This window comes from Pelodiscus sinensis, chromosome 11, assembly GCF_049634645.1.
Source record: "Pelodiscus sinensis isolate JC-2024 chromosome 11, ASM4963464v1, whole genome shotgun sequence".
In the NCBI taxonomy this organism is placed as follows: Eukaryota; Metazoa; Chordata; order Testudines; family Trionychidae; genus Pelodiscus; species Pelodiscus sinensis.
The window spans coordinates 20,638,339-20,652,866 of NC_134721.1; the positions used below are offsets into that span (position 1 = coordinate 20,638,339).

Below are 14,528 nucleotides of genomic sequence, written 5' to 3' on the forward strand. Positions count from 1 at the left end.
CACGGGATGCTATTCCAGGAAGGACTACTGGGAAGAGATGGCATTCACCTTTCGAGGAGGGGGAAGACCCTACTTGGACACAGACTGGCTAACCTAGTGAGGAGGACTTTAAACTAGGTTCGATGGGAACAGGTAAGCAAAGCCCACAGATAAGTGGAGAACATGGAGACCTGGGAGATGGGTCAGAAATGGGAGAGAGCATGGGCTATAACGGCAGAGAGAACAGAGGGTCAAAGCAAAACTGGGAGGCAAGGTCAAATCAGTATCTTAGATGCCTATATACAAATGTGAGAAGTATGGTAATAAGCAGGGAGTACAATTATGACATTGTTGACATCACAGAAACTTGGTGGGATAATACACATGATTGGAATGTTTGAATGGAAGGGTACAGCTTGCTCAGGAAGGATAGACATGGAAAAACGGGAGGAGGTGTTGCCTTATATATTAAAAATGAACACACTTGGAGTGAGGTGGAGATGGACATAGGAGACGGAAGTGTTGAGAGTCTCTGGGTTAGGCTAAAAGGGGTTAAAAACAAGGGTGATGTCATGCTAGGAGTCTACTACAGGCCACCTACCCAGGTGGAAGAAGTGGATGAGGATTTTTTTTAAACAACTAACAATATCATCCAAAGCCCAAGATTTGGTGGTGATGGGGGACTTCAACTATCCAGATATATGTTGGGGAAATAACACAGCGGGGCACAGACTATCCAATAAATTCTTGGACTGCATTGGAGACAACTTTTTATTTCAGAAGGTTGAAAAAGCTACTGGGGGGAAGCTGTTCTAGATTTGATCCTAACAAATAGGGAGGAACTGGTTGATAATTTGAAAGTGGAAGGCAGCTTGGGTGAAAGTGATCATGAAATCATAGAGTTCACAATTCTAAGGAAGGGCAGAAGGAAGAACAGCAAAACAGAGAATGGATTTCGGGAAGGCAGATTTTGGTAAACTCAGAGAACTGATAGGTAAGGTCTCATGGGAATCAAGACTGAGGGGGAAAAACAACCGAGGAGAGTTGGCAGTTTTTCAAAGGGACATTGTTAAGGGCCCAAAAGCAAGCTATTCCGCTGCATCAGAAAGATAGAAAATAGGGCAAAAGGCCACCTTGGCTTAACCACAAGATCTTGCATGATCTAAAAATAAAAAAGGAGTCATATAAAAATGGAAAGTAGGACAAATTACAAAGAATGAATATAGGCAAACAACACAGGAATGCAGGGGCAAGATTAGAAAGGCAAAGGCACAAAATGAGCTCAAACTAGCTACGGGAATAAAGGGAAAAAAGAAGACTTTTTATAAATACATTAGGAGCAAGAGGACAGGGTAGGCCCACTGGTCAGTGAGGAGGGAGAAACAGTAACAGGAAACTTGGAAATGGCAGAGATGCTTAATGACTTCTTTGTTTCAGTCTTCACCAAGAAGTCTGAAGGAATGCCTAACATAGTGAATGCTAGTGGGAAGGGGGTAAGTTTAGAAGATAAAATAAAAAAAGAACAAGTTAAAAATCACCTAGAAAAGTTAGATGCCTGCAAGTCACCAGGGCCTGATGAAATGCATCCTAGAACAGTCAAGGAGCAGATAGAGGAGGTATCTGAGCCTCTAACTATCATCTTTGGAAAATCATGGGAGACAGTAGAGATTCCAGAAGACTGGAAAAGGGCAAATATAGTGCCCATTTATAAAAAGGGAAATAAGAACAACCCAGGAAACTACAGACCAGTTAGTTTAACTTCTGTGCCAGGGAAGATAATGGAGCAAGTAATTAAAGAAATCATCTGTAAACACTTGGAAAGTGGCAAGATGATAGGGAACAGCCAGCATGTATTTGTAAAGAATAAATCATGTCAAACCAATCTGATAGCTTTCTTTGATAGGATAACGAGTCTTGTGGATAAGGGAGAAGCGCTGGATGTGGTATACCTAGACTTTAGTAAGGTGTTTGATACGGTCTCACATGATATTCTTATCAATAAACTAGGCAAATACAACTTAGATGGGGCTACTATAAGGTGGGTGCATAACTGGCTGGATAACTGTACTCAGAGAGTAGTTATTAATGGTTCACAATCCTGCTGGAAAGGTATAACAAGTGAGGTTCTGCAGGGGTCTGTTTTGGGACTGGCTCTGTTCAATATCTTCATCAATTATTTAGATATTGGCATAGAAAGTACGCTTATTAAGTTTGCAGATGATACCAAGCTGGGAGAGATGCGACTGCTCTGGAGGATAGGGTCATAATTCAAAATTATCTGGACAAATTGGAGAAATGGTTTGAGGTAAACAGGATGAAGTTTAATAAAAACAAATGTAAAGTGCTCCACTTAGGAAGGAACAATCAGTTTCACACATACAGAATGGGAAGCAACTGTCTAGGAAGGAGTACGGCAGAAAGGGATCTAAGGGTTATAGTGGACCACAAGCTGAATATGAGTCAGCAGTGTGATGCTGTTGCAAAAAAAGCAAACATGATTCTGGGATGCATTAACAGGTGTGTTGTGAGAAAGACACGCGAAGTCATTCTTCCGCTCTACTCTGTGCTGGTTAGGCCTCAGTTGGAGTCTTGTGTCCAGTTCTGGGCAATGCCTTTCAAGAAAGATGTGGTGAAATTGAAGAGGGTCCAGAGGTGAGCAACAAGAATGATTAAAGGTCTAGAGAACATGACCTATGAAGGAAGGCTGAAAGAATTGGATTTGTTTAGTTTAGAAGAGAGAAGACTGAGGGGGGACATGATAGCCGTTTTCAGGTATCTAAAAGGGTGTCATAAGGAGGAGGGAGAAAATTTGTTCATCTTGGCCTCTGAGGATAGAACAAGAAGCAATGGGCTTAAACTACAGCAAGGAAGGTTTAGGTTGGACATTACTAACTGTCAGGGTAGTTAAACACTGGAATAAATTGCCCAGGGAGGTTGTGGAATCTCTATCTGGGGAGATATTTAAGAGTAGGTTAGATAAATGTCTATCAGGGATGGTCTAGACATTATTTGGTCCTGCCATGGGGGCAGGGGACTGGACTCGATGACCTCTCAAGGTCCATTCCAGTCCTAGTATTCTATGATTCTATGATTCCTTCTGTGCTTGGATCTGGGGGAGGATAGACAATACCCATTCCTCCTTGGAAAATGCTTTGTGAAAAAAGTGTACAAACACATGTTTTTAATTCTTTACTGCTGAAAATAGCACATGCCTGCCTAACTTGTATAAGTATCATGTACCTAATAGCTAGTACTACCTAACACGTACCTTCTTGTATGCTGTTCTGCAGGTGGTTGACGATAGCTGCTAGGATAGTAGACAGACTCATCACCTGTGCACATTGTGCTAGGCCTAAGGTAAACAGTTCATTCCAGCAGGCACGAACTAGGCTTGTGTTACAGTCCTGTCTAAAAAGACACAAATCAAACAAACAATTCTAGCAAGTATTAAACTCATGTTGGTATTATCTTATATGTATAAATTAGGGTTATAATAATGATAGTATTTTGGGCACCTCTGTGACAGGAAGATACTGACAAATTACAGGAATTAAAATATAACTGCAACAGAAGTGTTTAGGGGTGGTTGTCCTGGCTATGAGAAATTATTAAAGATGATCTACAAAATGGAGATCCTGCTACTTCGAGTTGTCAAGTTGTATGTCCAAAAAACCGGCACTAGCTTTTGACTCAGTTTTTCAGTACAGCCTCATTGACTACAGGCAGTCCCCGGGTTACGTACAAGATAGGGACTGTAGGTTTGTTCTTAAGTTGAATCTGTATGTAAGTCGGAACTGGCGTCCAGATTCAGCCGCTGCTGAAACTGATCAGTTTCAACAGTGGCTGAATCTGGACGCCAGTTCTGACTTACATACAGATTCAACTTAAGAACCCCAGGCATCCCCAAGTCAGCTGCGGCTGAAACTGATCAGCGGCTGATTCCAGGAAGCCCGGGGCAGGGGCTTCCTGTAGTCAGCCACTGGTCATTTTCAGCAGCTGCTGACTAGGGGACACCTGGGGCAGAGCAGCTGGGGTGCTGCTGGGTTGGTCCAGTGGCACCCAGAGCGGCGCTACGGGACCAACCGGCAGCGCCCCAGCTGCTGTACCACAGGCGTCCGGAGCAAAGCCGCGGAGCACGGGGGCAGCGGGACAGCCCAGACGCGCTGTGGCTATCCTGCTGCCCTCGGGCTCCGCGGCTTTGCTCTGCTCTGCTCCCCGTCCCCCAGGTCTGCAGACCAGGGGGAGGGGGAGCAGAGTAGAGCAGAGCGGTGGAACGCGCGGCCAGCTGACAGCCCAGACGCGTCTGGGCTGTCAGCTGGCCGCGTGCTCCGCTCTGCTCCCCCCCCCTGCAGATCGGGGGAGGGGGAGCAGAGCGGAGCACAGCAGAGCGGCGGAACGCGCGGCCAGCTGACAGCCCAGACGCGTCTGGGCTGTCAGCTGGCCGCGTGCTCCGCTCTGCTCCCCCTCCCCCTGGTCTGCAGACCAGGGGGAGGGGGAGCAGAGCAGAGCGGAGCGGAGCAGAGCAGAGCGGCAGAACGCGCGGCCAGCTGACAGCCCAGACGCGTCTGGGCTGTCAGCTGGCTGCGCGTTCCGCCGCTCTGCTCTGCTCCGCTCTGCTCCCCCTCCCCCTGGTCTGCAGACGGGGGGGGGGCGGGGGGGACCAGAGCGGAGCGCGCGGCCAGCTGACAGCCCAGACGCGTCTGGGCTGTCAGCTGGCCGCGCGTTCAGCCGCCGCTTTGCTTCCTCTCCCTGGTCTGCTCGAGACCAGAGAGAGGAAGTGCCCCGTTCGTAACTGCGGATCCAACATAAGTCGGATCCGCGTAACTCGGGGACTGCCTGTGCTGTAATGCTAAGTATTATCATAATCAGTCATCTTGTTTTTCATATTCTTCAAAATGTAGAAAAGTGCTATGTGTAGTCTCTACATTTTAAACCATTAAGTATAAATGAATTAACTTCAAACCAATACAGTTGGAAAATGTTCAGCTTAAAACTTAAGTAATTATTCAGTAGAAAAATATTCACTTACCCAAGAGCTTGAAAAGCAGGGATGGATCTAGCCCAGTGCATTGAGAGGAAAAGCAGACGTGAAGCTGACTCACAGATGTAGTGCACATTAAGGTACTCTGGCATTGGACTAGGCATTGTTAGCTATACAGAAATAAGAGTACAGTATAGTCTGTACAGGTCAGACATAAATGTTTATTATCAATTAAATAAACTTGAATAAAACATGCAATCTGCCTTCAGAGTCTTTTGCTGAAAGTTGTCATTTATGATTGAGTTAGATTAGTAAAACTTCAGCACATAACTCATTAGCACTGGTAAGAAGTACAGGCTTAAAAGGGGGAGGTATAAAAGTAGGAGAAATATGGGAAGCTGAATGAGATGATTACTTTAAAAGTACTTTTTATTATTCATGCAACAACACATATCCCTGAATTGTCACTGCTGTGTGCAGCATTATTACCTTTACAATTACTATAAAAATGATGAGAATCATATCTAAATACAACTTTTTAAAATTACAAATTATTTAAAATCAATACTATTCTGGCAAAGCCATGCCATATGAATGAATCTTCACTTGCAAAAAACACCGGTTACCTGATATGCACAGAATAGGTTTCCTATATATTGTTTACTTCACTGTCTTGATGATATTTATCTGCTTAAAGGAAATGCACTTGGACAACACAAAGAAACATCCTTATTGATTTCTCTTATAGAATATAGCTAAAAGATGTGGTTGCTCAAAGTCACTTGAAGATACAGCAGCTTCAAAGTGCAATCTCTTCTGCAATTCCACATCAGTTCCCCAAACCACGACCATAAAAATATAGCAATAATTCTTTGAAAATGGCCCAAATTTTCTATATCCATGATGTGAGGGTGCCTCAAACAGCCAAAGTTAAGAGTTCAACATTTTTAGTAACAATGTGTATGAATTTACACATTTGGTATTATTGATTTGTTGTATTTAACACTGAGAGTAATTCCCAGAAGAATTATATGTAAAATGTAAATCTAAACCAAAAATTACTCCACTGTCAATTGAAATGTCTCAATGAGAGGGCATCTGCAGGGCTCCAGGATACAGAGTGCAAGGGAAATGTGGGGTGTTTTTATGTCTTTAACAACAATAGCTAGTATGCTAGATAATACTGATTACAGCAAAATATAATTATAGAAGAAAAAACACGTTACTAAAATTCCATGTTATGTCTTTTCCAAAAATATATTTCAGGAAGGACCCACCTTAAATGTGACATGTGTATCTGTAAGTAGGGGTCCTTCCACTTCAATGATTGGTGTTGACTGATCTCTGCTGATTACATGAATATTCCCTCCTCCTGTAGGATCCATCCCATCTGCCAAGTTCTGAGCTACTGTGCCATCAGTGGTATTAAGTGCTTTAGCCAAAGTATCAAATGCCCTTTAAATAAATGAATAAACAATACAAGTGTTTTTTCTTATATCTATTAACACATTTGGAGTTCAGGGCAAATCAAATACTGCAAGTTTTTCCATCTAGAAGATGTTCTCCCCAGCATATGCCCTGCATCAGCTGCTCTTTCTTATTTCAGCAACCGTGTCTCCTGCACTGGTTACCCACCTTCCTCTCTCTTACCTTGGGGCTTCATTACAAGGATCTTACTCTGGCATACGGTCACTTAGACTAGGTCTACTACACTATTGGGTTTTATTGGAAAAAGCTATGCAAATTGCGCTTTGCAATTTGCGTAGCTTTTTCCGATTGTTTTTCCGGAAGAGGCTTTTCTGCCATTTGGCCCCATCTAGACAGGGCCAAATGACAAAAAAGCCTCCTCTTTCGGAGGAACCCTTATTCCTTGTGAAATGAGGAATACAGGGCTCCCTGAAAGAGCTCATTTGCTCTTCTGCAAAAAAAAAAAAAAAAAAAAAAAACGGGAAGAGCAAACACGTTTCCTGGATGTGGTGGGGGTTTTGTGGGATAGGTATCCTGGAAACCCCCCACAGTGTAGACATAGCCTTAGGGATGTTATTGGAATGGCATACATTTTAGCCTCTAGGTGTCTTTCTAACTAAAACTGCAGCTAGGCCAGTGCAAAATCAGGAAAACATAACTAGCTTCTTGAGACTGCCTACAACTCCTCTCCCATAAAGACGAGAGCTCAAAATCAGAGGAGAACTGAGACCATTTCAGACTCATATTATGTTATTTCATAATGCTATTAAGCAACTATTTCCCAAGCAATCTGTTTCCTTGTTATCTATTCCTTGGGACCAAGATTTAAAAGTATAAAGCTAGTATCAGCAGAAGCAGCTGGGTGATCTGCATTTTTAAAAATTAGTTTATTTAGTATCCTAAATGTAACTTCTATTTTTAAAAATCTTATCCTGGGAACCTATATGGAAAAGATGGGATAGGATTGCTTTAAAATCTGGTGTTTTTCCTGTTTTGATACATTAGCATTACATATTACAGTACCATTTTTAAAAAAAAACAAAGAGTAAAAAACAAATGGAGCATTTACTTCCCTGTTTCCTGATTTTGAAATAAACAAAAGAGATTGAGATAATAACTTTGGAGAGCTGGGGTTCAAATTCTGCCTTGGATTGCCATAAAAGACAAGGTTTGATGATCTCGACATAATCCAAATTGTTTCCACATTGTCAGCCTCATCTTCGGAAAAATTTAAGAGTAAATTAGGAGACATTAAAGGTCAGGACTGAGCGTTCATGACAATTGTGTGGGAGATGCTTGCTGCCTATACTATGCTTGTCACAGCACTGTTGTTACCATTTTCTTTCTTTCACAAACACTAAACACACACAATCAAAGAAAAAAATTGAAGTAATATAAAATCATTACTAATTTTCACCAATTTTTAAGGAAAAGTTTTTTTGCTGTCACAAACTAGTTTTTATTTCATGTAACTTATTAAATATGAAATACAGCTCTGCCTTATTATGCTGCATTTGTACCAAACAGGAGAGAGCATTTGTAACAGTAATATAAATGAAAAGAGTTCTTCAGAATGGCAGAAATTCAGGTTGAAGGCAGAAGCCAAACATGGAGGGCTCGTCTACATTGGCCCCTTTTCCGGAAGGGGCATGTTAATTTCAGAGATCGCAATAGGGAAATCCGCGGGGGATTTAAATATCCCCCGCGGCATTTAAATAAAAATGTCCGCTGCTTTTTTCCGGCTTTTAGAAAAGCCGGAAAAAAGCGTCTACACTGGCCCCGATCCTCTGGAAAAAGCGCCCTTTTCCAGAGGATCTTATTCCTACTTCAAAGGAATAAGATCCTCCGAAAAAGGGCGCTTTTTCCGGAGGATCGGGGCCAGTGTAGACGCTCTTTTCCGGCTTTTCTAAAAGCCGGAAAAAAGCGGCGGACATTTTTATTTAAATGCCGCGGGGGATATTTAAATCCCCTGCGGATTTCCCTATTGCAATCTCTGAAATTAACATGCCCCTTCTGGAAAAGGGGCCAGTGTAGACGTAGCCGGAATGTTAATGCAATTATACAGTGAGTTGAAAAAGGTCATTACTATTGTAATGCAAACCTACAAAAGTATAGGTATGCCTTCTAAATTAGCTGCCAATATAAATTCATACCGAGTGATCTCACTTGCAGATTGATCCTCTTGCTGGATTTCAGAAGTATCTCCATTATTAAGTGACTCAGTGAGGTTGGCAAGGGATGTTACAACATTTGCCAGTGTTCCTAAAGCACCCTGACTTGTCTCAGCCTACAAAGAAAAAAGTCATATTAATTGATCAAAATTATTCATGGCCTCTTGATACCTATTAAATCCTCTGTATCCCCTTCCTCTGCTCCCACATAGGTTTCACTTCCTTATGACTATCCACAGTAAAGGACAGTGGTTGACATTTGGATAAGGATGATCATTAAATTCTCAAAAATCTTCCCTCCTGACTTCTGGTGTGTTTTTTTGTGATGGATCAATACAGGATTATCAACATAAATTCATTCATAATTATATCTGGGGGGGAAAAAAGTATGTCTCCCTGAATCAGATAAGTTAAAGATGGAAAAGATTTTCTAGATTATCCATTCCAACTTTCCCAAAATATAGGATTTGCTGCAGAGCACTATGGTATTATTGTCTCAAACTACATGTTACAGAAATGATGGAACAGGGCTTCCCATTCCACGTTCCACCTCAGGGTGGGGATCTCTCCATTTTCTAATGTCTTCTACCTTTCAACTGAGGTAAGAACCTTTGTGACTGCAAATGGGTCATAAGGATTTCCTTCTAAAAACACAGCCAAAATAATTTAGTAAATGTAAGATTTGAAATGAAATGAAAAGAATATTACCTTGGAGTCTGTAGCTAGCAGGACTGTACCATCATCTCGTATCAATGGCTGCTGAATATTCACAAGCATCCCTGGATCAAGAAGTCCTGTTGACCTATTCAAAAATGTAAAGAATCTAAGAGTGAATAATATAAAAATAATTAAAAATACATAGTAATTTATTTCAGTTCAGTATAATGAGGTAATCATCAGCCTTACCGGGCTTTTAATCTTGTGAGGTTGAGAATTTATCCCTCCCACTGAAAATCTATTTCCAAAAAATAGTTCATATCTTGGAAGAAACTGCGCTTTCAGGAATAAGGGATCCTCCAGAAAAGGGCTTATTTTCCGGAAAATCGCGTCTAGACTGGCGCTTTTCTCCCGCAAAAACCCCGAGCCGGAAAAAAGCGGCAGCCATGGAAATGCAAATGCCACAGGGAGTATTTAAATCCCCCGCGGATTTGCAATTCCGAAGTGTCTCATTAGCATCCCTTTTCCGGAAAGGGATGCCAATGTAGACACAGCCAATGTGTTTGACCTATTTATTAGACACTCATGCACAATACAAATGTAAGGATTTTGCAACAAACTTTCAAAGTAGTCTCCAGTCTAGCTTCCCAAACTGCCATGGCATTTTAAGTCATAACATGTGTGTATCAGATATCCAGACTCATAAATGCCTAAATTCTTTGTGCAAATACTACCTGCACATATAATTGAGCTCCTGAACACACAAAAACTTGTACTGGAAAAAACTGCCTAAAATTGTGCCTACTTTTGAAAACATGGTCTTTAAGCTACATTGCTATTTTCTATCTATGTTAAGATATTATATAGTATTCATTACTATTGTATCCAAATGTATTTTCATGCCTATTTGTTTGGAAATATCTGAACCCTCAACGAGTCCATTGTTTATAAATTTGACTCCACAAGAGCTCTAACGCGAAGGCATCTTAAACAAACCCATTTTAAAACTAAAAACTTACCGGGCCCCATCTTTATCTGCTACAAATGTTGGAGTGGCTATGAGAGGGCTTCTTAGGTCTTTCCTGATGTAGATTTTTTCAGTTGAAGCTGCACAGTTGGTTGGTTTCTCCCGTTGCACATCAAAAGGCTTTCTTTCACTCTGAACCGCTATATCAGAACAGAAAAACACAGATTTGAAGGGAAGTAATTCATCCAAAAACTAAAATAAAGGAAAATCTTAAAGCAGGATTTCAGTTTGCATTAAATGTATTGGCTCTTTTCAGATCAATGCAATATTGGAAATTCAGTATGATAACTGAAGACACGTAGGCCCCAGTCTTCCAATGCACTTAATCACATGTTCATTCATATTCTTAAGTGTTTTGCGGGATTAGGGTTAGAGCTTCCTATTGCATTGCATTTTAACACAGTAAGTATTCTGGAAGACACATTTTCACACTATATTTTCTGAGGAAAGAAATATATACATTTTAGGACCAATGATATTTCTTGAACATTTTATAAAAAAAATAATTGTTAAAACTTAAGATTCATGATAGGGCAGGCAGGCTAAGAGGGACTATTGACACTGCTATATGGTAGAAGAGTGTTCAATGTCCAGGCACAATGGATATGTGAATGTCTGGCCAGTGAAGAAGGGCTAGTGGGTTCCTAAATACATCTCTGAGGGACCAAAAATATCTCTAGTTTTAAAGTGTAGGAAAAAAAGGCTTACTATTCAAGGTTCTAAAAGTAATATGGATGAATCTCAAGCAAAACAATCAGAAAACAACAATGTGATTTTAAAGAAAATGAAATTGATACTGCTGTAATATTGCATCATTATAGTTGAGTGGACTATGCATGGGATTGGCAGCCAGGAACTTGTGCCATTAATTTGTGGTGTGACTTTGCGCAAGTCATTTAACTACATGATATTCACTTGAAAAAATGTCTCACCTGAAAATTGGGATATTAAAACTGATATTCTTTGCCTGTGATTCCCTGTGCTCCAGAGATCCCAGATGGTTTAAGAGCCCCTTTAGGACTGTTGATAGGGAGAGAAATTCAGAGCATTTTCAAGCTTAATTTACACGGAGGGGGAGACTGGCACACAGCTAGCCCAGGATCAAGAAAACATAATGATGTCTTTGCATCTTCCTCTTACGTGGCATTATGGCATTATTCTTTCTTGACAGCCTCGACTCCAGGTTCTTTACAGTTAAATCATATTTATGATAAAATAATCCCAGACTTGTAAAGAAGGTATTGGAATAATATCTGCAATGATTATCAAACTTATTTTTTTTGTCTTTTCATTTAACAAAACGAATCTGGAATAAGTACAGTGTTACACAGTAGTGTGCCACTAAGGCAGAGAACACTGCATACCCACTTCACAGAACATAACAAGCCTTATTTAATGGGAAATCTGCAAAAAATGGGATTCATGGTACGTAACAGGAGAAATAAAGCCCCAAATCTGACAGCAAAACAAATCTATCCATACACAAGAAAAAACTTAAAAAACAACAAATAGTCCTGCAGTGCCTCAAGGTATGTCTACACTACCACCCCAGTTCGAACTAGGGTGGTTAATGTAGTCAACCGAAGTTGCAAATGAAGCCCGGGATTTAAATATCCCGGGCTTCATTTGCATCTTTCCGGGCGCCGCCATTTTTAAAGCCCCGGTAGTTCGAACTCCGTGCCCGGAGTATTTAAATCCCGGGCTTCATTTGCAAGTTCGAATGCCTACATTAGTCACCCTAGTTCGAACTAGGGTGCAGTGTAGACATACTCTAAGGTGCTGTAGGACTATTTGTTGTTTTTTAAGGGCAAGTCTACACAGCAGGGCAAAAGTTTAATTAAGCTACGCAACTTGAGCTATGTCAATTGCATAGCTTAAGTCGAAATAACTTTATTTGGCTTTTGGTGCTGTCTACACAGCAGGAAGTTGAAGGAAGAGTGACTTCTCCTACTCCTTGTAAAATGAGGGTTACAGAAGTCAGAGTAAGAAGTCCTCCAGCTTGCCATTATTTCAAAATAATAGCTTGCAGTGTAGACACACTCTTTGTTATTTTGGAATAATATTAGTTATTCCATTTTCCTATGCCTGGTAGTCTAATCTACATGCTTCTGTCACCAGACGCAAGTAGTCTAGACGTACCCCTACAGACTAACACAGCTACCTCTCTGAAACTTTCATACAGAAGTTATACCAAAGCAAGGTCACAGAGTTTAAGAAAGGACCGCTACATCATCTAGTCTGACCTCCTATATATATGAGGCCAGCAACACCACCCAACATCCACACACTAAACTCAACATCCGAAGCTAAGCCAAAACATTACAACCCACAGGAAACTACACAAATATGTGCCACAGGCGGAGAACAGGAGTGTCATTCTCTATTACAAACACTGTACTTGTAAAATGCACTATAAATGAGGCTTCATCTGTCTTCTCAGTGTATGTGTTAAGAGACCAAGTTCAAAATTCATCACTGTAGCTTGAACTTCCTATACAAAACTGAACCAAGTAACAGGCTTAGAAAAGGTAAATATTTTAGATGACAAAAATTTCGTAATACTTGATTTGATACTTCTTGATTTGTATTCAAGGGAGCATTGCAGATGTCGTAGAACTTGGTGTTTCACATATATGGAGATCAAAAACTGAAAATATATTTAAGAGTACTGGTAGTCTACATATTTATTATTTGGTAGACATAACATCAGTTTGAGAAATGAACACTTACATTCCATTTTCATGCCCATCTCTAGGCACTTCTTAAGCCTACAAAACTGGCAACGGTTCCGATGATGTTTATTGATGATACAATCTTGGTTGCTACGACAACTGTAGGTCAAATTCTTCCTTACACTTCTTTTAAAAAAACCTTTGCATCCCTCGCAACTGACAGCACCATAGTGGCGACCTAAAGGAAAAGGAAATGCATGTACAACTTTGTTACCATAAGGGAATGATGTATATCTTTCATACCAAAATTTTATGTATAGCAGGCAGAGCCTATTGACAAATCATAACTTAGAATTGTTTTAGATTCCTGTTTTTTTCCCGCCTATTTGCAGGCACTGATGGTGAAATCACTATTCTAGTTTGATGTCACAGTTTTGTGTGTTTTTTTCCTCTGGAAATTGTTCAGAATCAGCCCATTTCTCACCATCCTCAAAGGGTATGTATAATGGCACTATCTGCTCTAACTCAAGACTAATGCTTCCTATTGGAGTTAATCAGTAGAGCTACATAATTGCTAATGGAGTCACATTCATGGATACAAAATATATGAAGGTTGTTACATGCAAAACAATATTGAAAGAACACTGAAGCTGCAAGTCAACCACTCAAAACAAAAGAAATTCCAAAAATGAACATTGTCCCTGCAACATTAATTCTGAGCCCTAGACTTTAATTATATGAGCACATACTACTTTTCCTTTATCCATAGGACCCCAGCTTATTTAATGCACTGGATGGATAGAAAGGGCTCACTGAGTAAACTCCCTTCACACTGTACTCTCAGTTCAAGCTAGCCTAGGAATAAAAAAAAAGCATTGGATGCCAAACTAACTCTTAGGGACATGAATGGGATCTGTGCAGTCATGCCCAATGGTTGGAACCAGGGAGGTAGCCAGGCCTGGAGATTAGAGTGGAACCAAGCTAGAGTCTAGGATCTGGACTACAGGATATATACGGGGCGTAGTTATGAGTAGAACTGAGAGTCAGAACCAGGGATCAAAAGAAGAATTCTACAGCTGATGGGTGAGCCAGAAATGTGGTCAAGAAGCAGAGCCTGGAGTGCCAAAATGAATAAGGCAGGGACTGAAGCATTCATGAGAATAGGCTGGGAAGGAAGTAGGAGCATGCACAGCTATGGACATGGAGCATCCAACCAGTTCTGTTGCTGGGTTTAATAACAGGTAGTTCCTCCTCTCCACCAATCAGGAAGTGCAATTAATCATGCAGTTCCCTTCTCCCCAGCATGGTTACATGAAGGGGAAAGGAGTCCAGGAGAGCTGGCAGTATTTTAAAGAAGCCTTATTAAAGGCACAGGAAGAAACCATCCCGATGCGCAGCAAGAAAATCAAATAGGGTAGGTGATCAGATTGGCTTACCGGGGATATCCTTGGTGAGCTTAAACACAAAAAGGAAGCTTACAAGAAGTGGAAACCTAGACGGATAACTAGGGAGGAGTATAAATATATTGCTCGAGAATGCAGAGGACTTATCAGGAAGGCGAAAGCGCAATTGGA

The 14,528-nt window shown here is 40.9% G+C and overlaps 1 protein-coding gene across 6 annotated transcripts in view; it reads right to left on the reverse strand.

Moving 5' to 3' along the window:
* NR2C2 (nuclear receptor subfamily 2 group C member 2) overlaps nucleotides 1–14,528 on the reverse strand; it is a 79,182-nt gene that overhangs the window by 29,444 nt on the left and 35,210 nt on the right. For all 6 annotated transcript variants that reach the window (XM_075938755.1, XM_075938754.1, XM_075938756.1 and 3 more), the window contains 7 exons: nucleotides 13,013–13,192; nucleotides 10,275–10,422; nucleotides 9,307–9,400; nucleotides 8,581–8,714; nucleotides 6,238–6,415; nucleotides 5,009–5,130; nucleotides 3,248–3,387 (listed from right to left, as the gene is read on the reverse strand). In XM_075938755.1, the coding sequence (XP_075794870.1) occupies nucleotides 3,248–3,387; nucleotides 5,009–5,130; nucleotides 6,238–6,415; nucleotides 8,581–8,714; nucleotides 9,307–9,400; nucleotides 10,275–10,422; nucleotides 13,013–13,192 (996 nt within the window). The remainder of the gene's footprint in view (nucleotides 1–3,247; nucleotides 3,388–5,008; nucleotides 5,131–6,237; nucleotides 6,416–8,580; nucleotides 8,715–9,306; nucleotides 9,401–10,274; nucleotides 10,423–13,012; nucleotides 13,193–14,528) is intronic.